The sequence below is a fragment of the Ochotona curzoniae genome, unplaced genomic scaffold (assembly GCF_017591425.1).
Source record: "Ochotona curzoniae isolate NIBS_2020 unplaced genomic scaffold, NIBS_Ocur_1.0 contig_3498, whole genome shotgun sequence".
In the NCBI taxonomy this organism is placed as follows: Eukaryota; Metazoa; Chordata; class Mammalia; order Lagomorpha; family Ochotonidae; genus Ochotona; species Ochotona curzoniae.
In genome coordinates this window covers 40,359,761-40,377,625 of record NW_024465885.1, presented here as the reverse complement: position 1 = coordinate 40,377,625, position 17,865 = coordinate 40,359,761, and the positions used below count along the sequence as shown (strand labels likewise).

At 39.0% G+C, this 17,865-nt stretch overlaps 1 protein-coding gene across 9 annotated transcripts in view; it reads left to right on the top strand.

The window, feature by feature from the left end:
- Positions 1 to 17,865, top strand: part of GRIK1 (glutamate ionotropic receptor kainate type subunit 1) — a 410,134-nt gene that overhangs the window by 289,739 nt on the left and 102,530 nt on the right. For all 9 annotated transcript variants that reach the window (XM_040980713.1, XM_040980710.1, XM_040980711.1 and 6 more), the window contains 2 exons: positions 9,721 to 9,774; positions 12,946 to 13,119. In XM_040980713.1, coding sequence (XP_040836647.1) covers positions 9,721 to 9,774; positions 12,946 to 13,119 — 228 coding nt within the window. The remainder of the gene's footprint in view (positions 1 to 9,720; positions 9,775 to 12,945; positions 13,120 to 17,865) is intronic.

The following is a 17,865-nucleotide window of genomic DNA, read 5'->3' as shown; positions in this document are numbered from 1 at the left end:
GCCTCTGTGGATAATGGGCAGCTTACTGAAGTTATGTACAGTTTGTAAATATTGTGAGTGTTTAGAATTCTGATTTGAGAATCTCTCACATATATTTTTGAAAAGTCCACAATATCTAGAGTCTGAACAGGAGAGTAACAAAATTATATACGTGTCTCACAAATGTCATGGTACCCAATTTCAGATACATCAAAATGTGGCTATAATGAGAGATAAGAACAATTATTCTTGTAATGGAAACAGTGGCACACTAGAAACTGTCATTTTAAAAAGTTGGAATGTATACAGCAGCACATGTTTTAAGCCTTTGGTAGAATCAGTGAATTACAGTTTTATCAAAAACTATGTTGGGAAGTATGCCCGCAAGTGTGTCTGTTGTGGGAAAGGGGTCTGTAACATCCACCAAATTCTGTAGGAAGGCTTGCATGCCAAAGTAAGCTAAAAATTACTTTGAGGGTTAACATCTGCTTCTTCACTCTTTCATAAAGGGAAGAATTTTACCGAATGATACTTTCTCAAATTTTTCCCCAGAATGATAGCCAAATCCTGCTATAAAGGTAATGGCATAACTTTTAAATTTATTCTTTTGTCAGCATTTTTCAAATGTTTACTAGGTGTCAGGACAGTGCTAAAGGAAAGGGGTGTACCATGATACTATTAAAAACACCGAAGTGTTAAATTACATCATCATTCTGTGGGTTTTTTTTCTTTACCAGCTTCCTCTTCTGAGACTGCAAGGCTGAAAGCTGCATTTTGAGAAAAGCAAAATAAAATATTAAGCTTAGCTATGATGCTTTCATGAATCCTTTATGATTTCACATGTTAGAGATTATCATTATTGTTCACAAAACTTTGTCCAGAGGAAGCCTTTGCATAGAGGAAGCCACCAGCGAGATTGAGTGCCACACCATCCTCCTTTGTATCTGAATTATCTGCTATACAATACAGCATTGAGACCCAAACCCAGCCTCAGCATGAACTTCCAAGTCTCTGTGTCTGATGCAGATCACATGCTTACGTTTTTGCCAGTTTCTACATTTTGCCTACTCACTTACTTTCTGATCAGTTTCTTCTTTCCTAACTGCACTCCCAGTATTTAGAACTATCCAGTTATTCAAGTTAAAACATAGAAAGTCACTTGAGTCACTCTCATTTTTCTCTTTTATTAGTTGCCAAATGTTAGGGATTCTACCCTTGGAATATGTTTCAGAGTCCATCTACTGTTTCTTTTCTCTCACCATTTTCCTCTGCCCTAAAACAATCGATCGCTGTGTCACTAATCTGCTTCTCTCTTTGCCCCAGGTAGCCTCTGTTCTGATTAAGCTTCATAATTCCCAAGCATTGTTGGCCTCACATCAGGAACACTGCATTTGATCTTAGCCAGAAAAACAAGAAGCAATCACTTTAGGAATAAAGGACATATGCTTAGTACACCATTACGATTCCCCAAACCCGATACCCATTGACCACATCCCATCTAAAACACATAAAATACCTATTATGTCTGTTGTATCATCTCAATCAAGATAAAATCTGCTTTAATAGTTACAGGCTATTCATTCTTACTGAAAGGTGAATTCATAAAATAGTTTAATTTCTTGCTAAATGTCACGAAGGACTTCAAAATCACAAGAAAATCTGGGCCTATTTTAAGCATCTCAGAAGCTATTGTAACAGAAGGTCAGGGAGAACCCCACTCCCACAAGGGAGAAGCAGAGAGCCAGGTCCTGGTACAACCCGGGGCGTTGTACAAGGTAAAATTATTTATAGCTGGGTCCAGGGGTATGGGCAAAAGGAGTAAATATGAAAGTAGGTGTTTAGGAATCTTTCTTGGTTTGACTTTATCCTGGTCAATAAATCTGCAACGATTGTGATTCTAACTCAGCTCCCATCAAATAGCCATGTTTTCATTTGGGATGTCAATGTCTTGAAGGATTTTTGTGCAAGTTATTGATTTTCTTGCCACTCATGTCTACTCTATCAGTGAGTGAATTAGTGTAGTGCTAAGAACTCAGGATCAAAAATCAAACCTGAGTACAAATACCTTAACAATGATTTATTGCTCTGTAAATGTTTAAATTGAGATGAACACCTCCTTGTTTATTTTACGTAAAAAACCTATTATTGTGGTAGGCACATTGTAGCACTCAGCAATTAATAACGGTGATGATTATGGCTGTGACTTACAAATGTGAGCTTGGTGCATATAAATCATTGATTCTCAGTTCCAACAACAACACACAAGTATAACCTGGTGGACTTTAAATAAATACTGATGTGAAGGAGATGTCCCCATCCAAACAAATCAGAATGTGTTTAAATAGAATTCTTCAAATTCCTTAGTAAATACACCCTCGCAGTTTGATATAAACAGTTGCTTTCTGGGTCTGGCACATTTGCCTAGTAGCTAAAGTCCTTCTCTTACATGTGCCAGGATCCCATATGGGCACTGGTTTGTGTCCCAGCTGCTGCACTTCCCATCCAGCTCCATGCCTGTGGCCTGGGAAAGCAGTAAATGATGGCCCAAGGCCTTAGAACCCTGTACCCATGTGAAAGACCTGGAAGAAGCTCCTGGCACCTGGCTTCAGATCAGCTCAGCTCTAGCCATTGTAGCCACTTGAAGAGTGAACCAGCAGATGGAAAATCCTTCTCTCTCTATCTCTTTCTCTCTGTAACTCTGACTTTCCAATAAAAATAAATAAATCTTAAAAAACAACAACAAAAAATACCAAAAACTCTTGTTTTCTAAATCTAATGGTTTTTAGATCATTTGAAAGAATAAAGCTGTCCAAACAACCGAGGATGAGATACCAGATTGAGCATAACTATGTCTGGATACCATCAAAATCATCATTAAATAGCTACATTTCTCTCTCTCCTTCAAGAGACGAATTTGAAGTATTTTTTAACCACTGTGATAAAAGAAGCTTATTGCAAAAATGCTGCACTGATATTCAATCCTCTGTCTCTTTAGAGCTTCCAGATTGTGTTCAGTACTTTACAGTTAAAACTTTTCTTCCCTTTATTCTTTCAGAGGCATCATCTTCCCAGAGATTTCCCCAGGAAGTTGCAGGAAGTTTATCCTTGAAGTTCATGTAATCCTCCCAAATCTTCACTCTCTCCTTTTTTGCCATTTTGCCTATTTCCTTCTACCACAGGAATTGTGCCCCCTGCTCTGTTCACAGCAGTCTGTATTCTCTAAATAGCATAATCTTGTCTGTTGTGCACATGGGTGAGACCACCTGACTCTTCTCGACAAAGCATCTGAAGCTGCACGAAACCTCATCGTTTCCACTCCACTTACTCAGATAGACTGGTTTCAGCTTCCATTCTCTTTCTGATCATATTTCTGGAGAGACAAGCTCATCAAGGGTTAGGATACACTCTCAGGTGTGTCAAGTATAAACTAACTCTACAGAGCAGCCTTTGCTTTCCTGTTGTGTAACGCAGAGGCAAAGGAAAAAATGGTCAGGGTGGTAAATGGTAATACCATCACTTACGAAAGGATGAAAAAAAGCTGTGTTTGCTTAGAGGTTAGCTTTTATCTGTGGATATGTTTGTGGAGAAGTCACAGTGAATGGGAAGCGAGGTCAGAAAAATAGAGAAAGTTCTCAATCTCAAACAACAGAAAGGTCTTTTTCCTCTTCAAATACAACTCTGATGATAATATGCCAAAATTATGCCAGCTCATGCATCATAATGACCAGAAGATGTAAAAAAAAATGAGGTGTGTTGGTTTTCTATTGTTGCTGCAACAAACAGCATAATTTTTCTGATTTTGGAAAATATAGTGTGTCATTCTACACCTATGCAGGTCTGAAATCTGATACAAAGTTGCTTCTAACTTGTCATTCCTTCTGGAAGCTTCTGTGGGAAGCTGGTTTCCTGTCTTCCCCAGCTTCCTCCTGTCTCGTCTCATGGGTCAACATCACATCATATCACCTCCCACTTTCTGTTTCCATTTTTATATCCCCCTCTCTAGTTTCTGACTTTCCTGCCTTCATCATCTTTTAGAGTCATGTGACTATACAGCATATGGCTTCTGTTAACTCAGAGAGCCCTGTGCATGCCAAAATGTTTCATTCACTCACCTCAGGCTTTACCATGGAATATAACATCTTACACAAGCTATGGAAGCAAGAGATGGGCATCTTAACTGGTTCATGATTCAATGTGCTTCATAAGGAAACTCATTTTTTTCTGTATATCAAGTTCAGTACAACACTACTTTCTACACATTATACTACTATATGTAAGTTATAATCACTCTTAGCAGCATAAAATTTTTCCAACAGTGAGCTGGTCTAAAGGCTTATTAAGCCTGAATTATTCCATAAGTGATCAGCTTTAAAAATCATATGGTTTGGTCAGAATTCAATTGTGTGGTTTGGGCAGGTTACACCTCCACCTGCCACACTGGCATCCCAAATTGGTACCAGTTCAAGTCCCTGCTGCTCCGCTTCCGATTCTGCTCCCTGCTAGTGTGCCTGGGAAGCCAGCAGACGATTTGGACACCCCTGTCTTCTAGTTTCGGCTCAGCCTAGATCTCACCACTGAACCATTTCTGGAGCATTAGCAAATAGAAGATGTTCGCTGTCCCTCTTTCTGTTGTCAATCCTCTTCAGAGCAAAGGGTGCTTATAGATTAAAAGAGATGTGTCCTAGTCCAAACTTTCATTTAAAGTTGCTTCTCTGAAACTTGAAAGCATTCCGTTGATTTCCTGAAGATGCCTATATCAAAAGAACGTATTTCTGTCTTGAGATGAAATCATTGCTTTGACCACATTGCATGTCGCACATTCAGAAGCTATTCACTTGAAATTACTGACTAGAAACCGTACCTGATGGTTTTGAATTTAACCTGATATTGAGAAGGCTAGAAAAGGAGCAATACACTTCAGTTTAGTCAATGCAAACTTCTAAGACACCTGTCTTTTGATGGAAAGTAGCAGTAATATATAATATATTACTGGTACACCCAAAAATTGCCTGGAAGCCTGCTAGTTTCCATTTTAAGTTTCTACTTCAGCAATAGCAGGATGGTGGCAATTATTTGTCACCTACAGATTGCCCTTAGTGACAGACGCTGAAAATGTATAGAAGAGTATTTTGTTGAAGCATCTTTAGCACTCCATTGCCTTTTAGGAATTGATCAGATCACAATAAAGCACAGGATTCTTGACACATTCTGGAAAAATTTAAAGGATTAGCAGATACCTTATTAAATGACACTGACAGTGATTAAGGCTTTGGGCCCCAAAAGCTATGTATTTCTCTGTCATATTCACCTAGATTTCAATGAAGACTCATGCAACAAATGAAAATGTGGCCTTGGTGCTATTCTTCTAGCTTTGATAACTTTCCTACTAAAATCCAATGGATTGTCTTTGATGAAAATAGCAAGGCTGCACCAAGGAGGTGCACCTTATTCCAACGCTGTCAGGTACAAAGTTGTGAGAGTACTGTCATCAAAATTCCAGAAATCACCTTGACCAAAGGTGGATCACCATTGTTGAAGGACAACCACTGTGTTCCAGGGTATCGATGTCCATAGTATGATCATAATTGACAGGAGCCAATTGGCATTGAGTTTTCATTCTGCCTTCTGATAATCCATTTGATACACACAAAAAAGAGTATTTTCTATCCAATGAAAGAAGGAGATAGAACATTTCCATAATCAGCAAGATAATATAAGAAAGCCTAAAAAACAGATACAACTTACCTTTCCTCTGGTCATTTCAGCTGCTTAAGGAGTGAACCAGTGATTGAAAGATCTTTCTCTCTATATCTCTTTCTCTCGGTAATTATGTCTTTCCAATAAAAATAAGCAAATCTTTTTTTTTAAGCTGGGATACATAAGAAAAACACATTTGAAACAAAATAACAATTATTTTTAAAAGGAGAAGAGTTTGCATGAAGGGGAAAATTAGACACAGAAACGATATAGCTGAATAACATTAACATAAAAATAGCGTCTCTGTTCCTGACTAGTTGGATGAGGCTAGATATGAAATTTCCACTCTGAATTTCTCAATTTAAAAGTTGTAAGCGAGATCACATAGATGAATTACATATTCATGAAACATAAAAAAATGTGTTTATTCAAAAGAAGAGCTTGTTGTGACATTAGTAATATGCTGGCCACATGTCTAGGGCAATGAGGTCTCTACAAGGTTAACATATGTCAGGTTTTTTTTCTTTCTCATTATTCAAGATGGGAGTATGGCCCCACCTCAATGCGGGATCCAGGAAATGCCATCCTATCATGTGTTGGTCAAATATGCAACTGGTCCTATGGATATCCACATTCTTCCAAATTCAACGGGGGAAGTAGACTCTCAACCTTATAGCTATTCAAGAAATGTAATGTTGTAAAAAATGTCTAGGAGTTTTATCATCTATAAGTTAATGTCGTGACTTAGATGTATACACAGCAAAACTATTTAATAAATGACTTAACAGAAATAATACCATTAAGAATTTAAAAAATGATTAAAAGAGCCTATTAATGAAGCAATTGAAAGGGATTGTGTTATCAGTATCAATAATACTCTTAGCACATTCATTATGCATTAGCATGTGACAAGATGTTCTGTGCTATTAAAAATGACTCACTACCACCTGATCAGTTCCGCTTACTATTACTGTTTCAATATTTAGAGAAGGAAACCTTTCAAAGATAATTCAGTTTTTGCCAAGAACTATCAGAAACTCCCTATATCATAATTGTCTTTTATTTTTATAAGTGTCATTGATCATGTTGTGACACTTTCTTGTTCTCTTAATGATCCCAACATGTAATACCAACATGTAAAGAAAAAGTAATTGCACAGATGCAATACTGTTGTACTCTTTCAATTTCTAAAAATTTATTTGAGCAAATTCAAGGTGCTAGCATTGTAGCACACAAGACAAACTTCTGCATCTCATGTAAATTCCTGTTTAGGCACGAGGAGCTCCACTTCTGCATCGGCTCCCTATTGATGGTCTGATAAAGCAGTGTAATATGACACAACTATTTGGCCTTCTATCACCCCCATGGGAAATCTGGGTGAAGCTCCTGCCTGCTAACTTTTGCCTGGCCCATCCCCAGCCATTGCAGTTATCTCAGAAGTAAACCAGTAGTTGGAAAAACCTCTTCCTCTTTGTCTCTCTCAGTCTCTGCAACTCTTCCCTTCAAACAATAAATCTTTAAGAGAAAGAGAGAGAACAAGCAAGAGTGTCCCCAGTCTGCTGGTTCACTATTCAAATGTCCACAATTAGTGCAGAAATTGGGAGTTCCATCTAGGTATCCTACAGCAGTGGTATTGGTCAAGTCACAGGAGCTGACATCACCATCTTCCAGTGTCTTCCCTAGCTGGGATTTGAAACCAGGCTCCAGAACTGGAGCTGCTCTAATGTGGGAAGGGAATGTACTAACTAGTGTCTTAATTGTTATGTCAAATACCTGCCAAGCAATACCTTTAGTTATAAAAGAGGGCAAAACAGCTGATTCCAACCAGTCCACAGGCCATTATACGAGGAACTATTTTAGCATCTCCCCCTTTGGTGTTATCAGCCTTGTTCTTCTCTAATAGCTTTGAGAATTCCTGGGTTCTAGAGAGTTCCCAGATTGGACAGGCCAACAATCAGTCAGAGTACGTTCTTTTTAATATCCATTTCTAATAAATTCAAGGGAAGAACTAGAAGATACTCAGCAAAGAAACTACCCAGGAAAGAGAATGGGGACTAATTATTTTCCCTAGTATTAGAAATAAAAATTGCATCTGGAGGGTCTCAAGGGTTCTTTCTTCCACAAAAGCTGGCCTGTAGGTTATTTATTCATTCTATTTTCATATTGCATTTCTAACATTGAGTAAGAGGCATATCAAATGAATATTTGCCTCTAGGAATTATAAAACACAAAATTAAAAAATAATTAGCAAAATGGTTGTTAAAAAAATGCTTACAACCATTGCAGAGGATCAAAAGCATCTACAATGAAGTTTAAAAATATATTTCCAACCAAGGGATAAGCTCAGGTGCCTTTTTGCTTCATCTTCAGTTGTAGAAACAATATTTTAAACCTCAGTATCCAAGTCTACATCTTCACATAAAACTCGCCCAGCTCCCTTTCAAGATTTAGTCTTGGCTGCAATTACACTACGTAATGACCAAAGTGAAAAACTGGATTCCTGACTGACATCAGCAGGTTAGCTCTTTATGCTTGAATGATATAAGAGACCAGCTAACAGGACCTCACCATGCATGGCTGTAAATGTTACTGATGGCCCTGAAGCACAAAAAAAAAACCTTTTTTTTTTTTTTGTGCATGCCTGCTCTTGTTATCTCTGCAGGAGTGACTTGCACAGTGTTGGCTCATGGATTCATGGCAAGAACTTCTTACCATTTGTTGTGCTTTTGTGATGTTATGATTACACTGAATATTCCTTTGGTTTCCACCTTAGCAGAGATGTTGCTCAGAAGCGTCAGGTTCATTCATGATATGTTAAGTGCAGTCATCATTTCTACCTTCCTTTGTATTCCTTTCCTGTGAAACCATTTTATAGTCTGTGTATACTAGACACCTTCCAGGACCTCCGGAGACATGTGATGTCTTTCCTCTGACCTTTGATTCCATCTCTGAATGTCGCTGTTGTTTAATGCAAATGTGAAAGTTGTACATAGAATAGTGATTCTCAACAACCGATGAGACACAGAACCAAAGGCTTCACTTTCAAAAATTCCACTTCAGGATATATCTGTGATGATGTCAGATTTTAAAACTTCCACACAGGATACTTGTAATCAGAGTTGTGGGTAAAACTTACTTGGAAATTATATTTCCACATCTTCCCCATGGATTTCTATGCAATGACTGAAAAAAAATCAATACTTATGGTAACCTAATCCAACAAAAAAGATGCTCTATGTAGACTCAGGAGATCATTTTCAAGTGTTTCTTCTCAATTGACACCATTGTCGGGAATCCAAAAGATCACACTTTAATAAAGTACTGCCACCAAATACCTGCGTCATTTCCATTTACCCCCTCTCTCCCTCCTCAGCAAGGTAGAAACAATAACCACAATTTGAGGATATATGGAAGGGTCGAGAACCCAAACACATGACTTGGAGTCAGAATTGAGACAGCATGCTACTCAAATAAGACTGTCTCCTTCCCTCATCTGTATACGAATTCTCTCTTCCACTCAACCCGTGTTATAAAAAGAGGAAAGTGGATAGATAAAAGTGCTTCAGAGATAGATGCATTTGTAAATTGTTATTTAAAGATATCTATATACACCAGCATTGCTGTTTTCACATTTAATGAGCTCTGTTCTGATGGGGAGCATTAATGCTAAGTGTCAAGGTTAAGGAGATCAATAAAGTACATTTTTAAGCATGGAATTATGTGGGAGTCCAGGCAATAGCAAAGACAAAATGCTGTGCCATTATGGGTAACTCTAGATACAAAATTCCTTTAGCATAAACTATTTTTAGATTACATCAGACTGATGTAAATTTAACTTGGAGTAATGGAAATAGAATTGGATGAGGGGCAGTGACCTTGCTCCAGACCAACCTCTAATTGGGCTCAAGTTTCTGATCTGCCAAATCTATGGATTTTCAAAGCACCTCTTGTTCTATATTCCCAAGCTTTTGCAGTCACCCTGCTAATGATCCAGTTCTTATTATAGTTCTGCTCCCAATCCCTCCTCTTGTTTCTCTTTTGCAGATTCTGTTCATGGGCATGATGACAGAGTACTACCATTATTTTTTCACAACCCTGGTAAGCTTACGTGGTAACAACTCATTCCTCAATGTAAGAAACATCTTTACATGGCATATTCAATGTCCGTTCAACTCATATTAAAGGCAGCCTAGTGTTGTGAAAATTTGCCTTACTATCCTGAGAATTCCCTAAACACGGTAATGCTGAACTACTGGCTTTGATTTGTTGCAAAAATCTAGCACCCAATGCAAGTGCATCTAGAAAGGAATTAAAATGAAAATAGAAATCATAGAAGTGTAAATTATTCTGAAAGAAACCCCATTTATCATTGATATTATTGAGTCCAGTGAAGTGTGTCTTGGTCTTTGATATGATGTGGTTTTCTTGCCTATGTCAGGAGACAGCTGGGATGTCCAGGGGTTGTTGACCTGACATGTGTTTGGTAAACTGTCAAGAAAAGCAACTAGAGAGATGAACCTCACATTAAGCCTTTTTCTTCACGAACAGCGATTATGGCTCTAAGCCTTAAAAATACAAACTTGGATATGCATTATATGTTGAGAGATTATCAGAACAAAGGCTAATAATTTGGTGCCTTTAATATACCGCATTGATGTGATGGCTGTCAGTCAACTGATATCAGAAACCACTCACACATACACATGCAGACTCGCCTACACATCCTACTCCCCCAATCCCACCCCTAGTCACACACTTCTGGGTAAAACCCCGAGTTAACCTCATTTGCTAGCCTGAATGTATCCCAAGCACAGTCTATCTAGATTCTGTGGGATTCAGCGCAAGAACAGTTTTAGCAAATAAACCTTACTCCATGTGAATAGGAGAAATCATAAAAATCAGAACAGAAAAAAGCAAGGAGCTGTCACTCAGTCTATTCCCTGAAGTGGTACATAGTAATACTGACTCAAGCATCTCTGCTAGCATGAGAGGAAATGATGTCACAAAACAGATGCTCTGACACAGCGGGCAGGGAACATCTATTGAATTAGGGGCAGGGCAGCAGGGTAGCAGGGTATACGGCAGAAGTTTCTGGCCCCTGAATCCATGATCTCCTGTGCCCATCATCCCACCTTCATGGTCAGGTCCTTCTTCAGAACCGTGAAGGGAAATCCTGGAAACACTTTTTGCATTTTTTATGTATCTATTTTTAATGTATTTGAAAGACAAGCAGAGGCACAAAGATATCCCAACCACTTTTTTTGTCTCCTCAGCTGCTCACAACATCTTCATATTAAGAGCTAAGCCAAGACTGAACAATGTAGAACTCAACCATGGCCATCCATACGAGTGGCAGGGATACAATCACTTGACTGACTCATCATGCACTGCCTCCTAATGTGTACATTAGCAGGGAGGTGGGATTAGACAGAGGTGGCATTCCAACCCAGCAACCCAATGTGGCACACAGGAACGTTCACTTCCACCTTGGAAATTCTAATCATCTTGCTCCATTCACAAATACGGACCTCCCTCTGGCTCCACAAACACCTGGTATTAGAAGATGACAAATGACATCTGCCTTAGAACTTTCTGCCAGTCCCAGCAGTGCTCTACAAACAGCTGCTTTTCCATAAATTTGAGAAATGGCATGGACAATACGATCTAAAGACGCTGGTCATCAGCGGGAATACTCGTGAATAAGCCAGCTGTGCAGTGTCGCCTCTGTTGAATCCTTACATTGTCCGTTTCCCCATCCTGCAGTGACAACAGGGTGTCAGAGCTCAGATCTTGGAATTTCCACTTTATACCCAGCACAGAAACCACAGATTGTAGGAAAATTGTACATTTTTTGCAGGTGTTTGATGTGCTCATTTTAGTACATTGTATTTATGTGTTATCCAATACCTCAGGGGTTAAATACATTAAGTGCATTCTGGAAGTTTCTGTGTAACTTCTGCTGCTTGAGAAACTTTCATGTATTTATTAAGCATGCTATATAGAAGTTACTCTTTCCTGGATCTTATTCTATAACTTAGTTTCTTGAAGCACTTCCCTTGGGTTTTATTGTCATTCTGCTCTGCTTTCCTTTTCTGATCTTATCATTGCTGCTAATGGGTATTAAAAATCCAAAGGAAAAAAAATCAGTTACTTAGTGCAAAGAGAAAAAACATATATAGTTCAAAAGCATAGCAATCTTTGCTGACACTGAACTGGAACCAGAGAGCTACTCTCCTGGAGTCCTACATCTTAGTCCAGAGTTGTCATGGGCAAGGGTAGCAACAGATCTCTTTGAAAGAACAAATCCGTATGCATCTCATGCAAAGGCAAATCAAAAAGTGTTGCTGAAGCTGCTACTGTTGAGTAGCCACTAGTATCACTGGCAATGTACTCTTTTGCAAACAGTTTCACTGATAGGAAATTTTTATAGATTTTTTCTGTTAAATGCTATTCAGAAAGTTTTGCTCATTCTTACATATAATATGTTTTTCAGTCAGATCTTCTTATGGATTAAAAAAACTTGAAATTACCATGTAGGTGCATTAGACATGTGAATCAGTTTACAAAATTTCTGTTTATACACAGCCTCACCCAGTGTAATGGAAGACATTGGGGTGGGTGAGACATTATTTTGAATCACACTCTGGAAAGGAGAAGGCTCTGTCAAGAGCTCACCACATGCCCAGTAATATCCCCTAAGGAGAACCTTGTGGTTCTTATTTTGCATAAATGTCCATGAGCATTCCTCTGTCCTGATTGTAGGGAATATGAGTTATGATCTGTGAGCTAGGCATGATCTTTCTATCAGGTCCATGTACAGGTTCCAGACTTCATTTCCATGCCAAGACCTAGAACAACCTGAGGCAGCCACAGATGTTCTGCCTCATTGCCACTCAGGACCTCAGTGCCTTTCATCCACAAAATAAAAGCACTGATCTCAATAAACACAATTATCTCTTCCATTTCCACCCCCAAAAGCTATTCTGTGTCTAAGGGAAGCCAAATTCCCCTTCTTGGTCTACAGACTCTCACGGTTCTTGATGAGGTGAGCGAAATTGAAAATGGCTTTCTGCTTCAGAATTGCTCAGGCAGAATGTGAATGAAAGAATGGTAGTTGTCTGGTATTTTTTACAAAAATGGGGTGACACTGACTGTATTTCTTCTTTTACCTATGTGCTACTTCTACTGTCATTAATTCTCCTTTGCCTAAGTATATCAATGCTGCTAAATCCTTTCTACTTTTATTATTATTTTTTTAATATTGCACAGGACTTATTCGCTCTGGATCTGGAACTCTATAGGTACAGTGGTGTCAACATGACTGGGTTTCGACTGCTGAACATTGACAGTCCTCACGTGTCATCCATCATTGAGAAGTGGTCCATGGAAAGCTTGCAGGCCCCACCCCGGCCTGAGACCGGTCTTTTGAACGGCATGATGACAGTAAGTAGTTTTACCCTCAATTCATATAAAATCATGCTAACTCCTTAGGTCTTAGGATGAAAATCTCTCCACACCTTTTACGTTTGAGCAGAAAGTGTTATAATGTGTACCTTGAACTGCATGGGAGAAGGAGTGATCTTTGGGGTGATTTGGAAGAACTATGTCTGGCCACTCTCAAAGGGAGTCATTTTTAGCTTTCTGAGTATACATGATGCAGATAAGAAAGCTGACACGTTCTCTGGCCCAGTAAAGACAAAGCAGGAACTGAAATAAGACAAAGCGAAAGAGGTTTACCCCTGAGGATGTGGTCCTAGGAGAAGGGGAGGAAAGATGTGCAAAAACTGCCAGTTGGCCCTCCTTGCTCTTGCCCCATCTCATCAAATGAAGCAGATGTGAAGAAAAGTCAGCCTCACATCAAGTGTGTGGTTCCTACCCCTCCCACCCGGGACACACGCAGGCACTCCTCAGTGGCACACACGCAGTGCTTAACCGCAGCCATATGTCGCTCCTGAAGCAGGTGCCAAGCCCTCCTCCTGACAAGTCAGAGGCACTCCGCCGAACACATGAATTGCCAGCCACCTCATCAGAGAGCTTCTTGCTGATATCATCCGTCTCTTGTCAAATGTGCCTACCCTCGCTTTATTGCTCTAATGAAGCTCTCTGGGTGATGAAGAAAATAGCAGGAAATAATAATAAAAAGTTTCCTGTGAAAGACCAGTGGCATCTAAGGGAACAGATATTGAGAACAAGCAGGTAATAGCATTTTAAATTGGCATAGTATTTCATTCTCTATTTCCATCATCGGGAGAAGTACTCTTTCTTTTAAGAAGCAATTTACCGATAACTGAAAGGCATCATCTCTCAGAAAAATGAACTTGGGATTTCGCTTTTTCTCTTTCCTATGAGGAACAAGTGAAAAGAAGAAATAAATGAATGAATTAAGTGTTTCTGGATGATTCCATGTTCCAGGATCCTGACTATTTTTCAAACCTGAAATGATTTTTTGAATATACCGTGATTTGTGAGATAATGACGGAAATCATTTGAGTACAAATGAGCCTGGGGGTGATTTGAAACATGGCTTTGAATAAGAACAAGTGGAGAACATTTAGGGAAATACTCATCTTCTGAAAAGGTGGTATAGAGTGTCACAGCAAGAAAAATAAATTGCACTAATATGGTGACTTTTCTCTTCTTACCTTTAAATTTGTAATTCTGAAGAATTCCTATGTGGTCCAATATTGTCTGCCCACCTTCTCACTTTCCAACAAAATTTCTGCCACAGGATAAATTTTCAAAGTATTTTACGTGTGCTTTGTATGCCCCAATGAAAATAGTAGTTTAAAGCCATGTTAACACAGATTTTGGATTCATGACACACATTAAATATTCATCAAGGATGGCTTAAGATATATATATATATGTTTGTGTGTGTGTGTGTGTGTGTGTGTGTGTGTGTGTGTGTGTGTGTGTCTGAACTCAGAGCCACTGAACTGACATTTTGTCCATATTGGCTGAGATGAGGAAGAGCAGGGAAGACTGAGCTGTGTAATAGTTGTGAAATCTGGCTGGGCAGGAGGCAGTATGGCTTCCCCGAGGTGTGGCCGGTGGACTGGACTAAAGCAGGCTCCTGGGCAAGAGGTTGGCAGATCTTAGCCCTGGTGGATGAAGCATCCCTGTCCTGCCTGGTATTTACTGCCATCATCCTTCCACCAGAGGGGTTTAAAAACTGTGTTTTTAAGATTGTTACTATTATTATAAACAATGGAAAGTGGTTTGCCATACCAGAAGAGAGAATCTCACCAAGGAGCTGTAAAAGAGGGCAGAGTAAATGTGTCAATCATGTCAACACTGGTGAAATGAAAGGTGATCCGACACTGGAACTCAGATGTAGCAGCCTTGCAGCCCAAGCTTGGAAGCTGGCTTTGTGAAGCATGATATTGCCATTATTTGTCCAAAGAGTCTTAGAACACTTACTCACCATTTCTGTTTCTGCTGGAGGTGGCTACGTTGAGGGTATGGCACTGAGTCACGGGAAGGTGAAGCACAGATGGCAGGACACTAACTGGACTATAAATGAGCCTAAATATTGGATTCCATGTACACAAACTCAGGCCCACTGGCTGAAGAGGCCTCCATCCAAATTCTCCTATGCTTGAAGACAAAAATGCCATAAATTAATAAAATACTTAGTCAACATGTACATTGTTGTGAAGTGCTGGTATTTTTTCTACCACTGTCTATATCTACAAATTATGACACACTGAAATAGCAGAATGATGGACTTGTCACTGCTGTTGAAGGACTAAACTATTGCAATTATATAGGGGAAACAGTGGTGGAGGAGGGAGTGAGGAGGATTAGTAAGAATGGGAAAAGGGGAGATTCCTGAGCCTATAAAACTGCATCATGAAAAAAAATTTAAGAATAAAAAATCAGTCATACACTAACCACCATTTATGCCATTCTGTAATAAAACAAGCACAGCATAGGCTTTTACCTTAATATTTTTAACTATAAAGAATTTCTTAATATTTTATATACTAAAAAGTATGCCAAGACTATAATTACATATGCGATTAGCATGTATATCCACAAGTCCATTTTACAAAATTCCAAAAGAAATCTTTATTTCCCACATTAGAACAATAGAGTCCAATAATTTAAAAATATTAATTTTTAAAATGAGGTTAAAATTCAGATGACTAAGAAAACTGAGACAGGCAGTAGCTTTCAAGAGCAGTAAAACTCTTAAAAAACAATCTGAGATTTTAAAAGGACTGTCTTATCAACTGAAATGTGAATTAACAAACATTGTGATTTTTACAAAATCTACTTCCATTCCCTTTCACTATGTTTAAAAGTTGAGAATGTGAGCTGTTTCAATTGACTGGATTTTGGATGGACTTGAGTAATGAAATGGACCATTTTTATGCTGTGGACCAAAAATGTGTGTGACTTGCCATTGCACACGCATCACAAAAACAGTAGAACATTGATCTGCCGACCATCTGCCTGATTCTTCAAATGCATTCATAATGTGAAGTGAAGCCAGCAGCCTTAGCCTGCTCTCATACGGGAACATTTCCAAACATCAGAATCCCCAGGGAAGTTGTCATTGAGTATGCACCTGGAGCACCCACTGATACACCTGCCATGAGAAACAATACACAGCTGGATTCACTAGGAAAAATAAGGATTTGCTGTATCTCTTAACTAAGTGAGCTGAGCGTGTTATGTAATGCTTATGAATGTGTTTGTATGTCTGCAAACCTTTAGAATGAAACTTTACATGGTCATATTGCAAATTAAGGCAATATACGCAAAGGCTCTAAAACATAGAGTAAAATATACTTGATTGCACATGCTGTTTTGTTAATTTTTAGTCAGTAAAAGAACAAAGATATTCTAAGACAATAAGGCATAATCTGCTTATTTGTAGATTCTTTCCTGTCATTTTATCTGTAGTCCAAGAAAGCTCCCGACGAAGACCTGTGTGGCCTTGTATGGTCAATGAAATCATGCACGTGTATTTGCCAGCTCAACATATGCTCAAATTCTTCTGTTCTTCAATATCTTTCTCAAAAACTGCCCAAAGCTCACTGATCCAATTGTAGTAATCAGTGGGCAATTGTGATCATTGGGGGAATCACAGTGCTAATCTGCCAAGTCCTAGGTGGTGAGCATGTGTTGGTCTCTTTGCTCCCTTCCCCAACCATTTTCTAAATCCCGGGTTGTTGTGGCTGGTCTCTACTTCCTGGCCACTCAGGGAATACAGTACCTAGTTTACCACTCATTTCTCAGCAACACCCACATCCCGGCTCAAAATGTTAGGTTCCTTACCAGGGCTCTGGTAGATAATAGACTGGTTCTCCTACCTTTACCAAAATATTCAAGTATCAGACAAGAACAATTATCAGAAAAGTATCAGACAAGACAAACTAATTCAGATGAAGTAGTAAATTCATGTTAGCTCTATGCTATAGAGCAGATATTTCGATTGACTTAAAACTTTTATTCATTTATTTTTAAATGTATTGCTTGAAAGGTGAAGACAAAGAAAGAGAAGACAGAGAGACAAGAAGATCTTCCATTGGACAGTTAACTGTCCAAGTGCTTACAACCACTAGAGCTGGGTGAAGCAAAAGCTAGGAATTAGAAATTCATTCTGGGTTTTCGCATGGGTGGCAGGAACTGACATTTCCACACTATGATTTGCTGCCTCCCAGGGTGCACATTATCCATGAGCTGGAATGGAAATCCAGGCCAGGATTCAAATGAAGGTACCTGGATATGTGATGTAGGCATCCAAAGTTACACTTTGCCAAAAAGTTGTCCCAACATATTTGGCTTGTACTTGAGGAAGCTATTAACACAAAGTAGTGTGATTTGTGGATATTTCTCTCCTGAAAAACAGTCTTGTCCATCCATATCATGTTATCAAATGCTTCCCAATTTGGAGAGAAATAGAAAACAAATGCCCTTTTTCTCCATGTGTTCTGCAAAGACCCTATAGTACACCTCTCAGCTACAGCTTTTTCCAACAATAGGTAGGTAGAAATGTATGGGGAGTTGATAAGACCACATGATGTGCCTCGTTCTGGTCTTGAAAGTAAGGGGGACATTTCATGGGTTGGTGTTGTCAGCAGAGTTAGGTGGAATAGGTTCTTGTCTTCATGTGAGAAAGAATTGGGGCATAAAATATAAGAGAAATGACAAGCAAGGTAGCTGTTATATTGGGGCAGG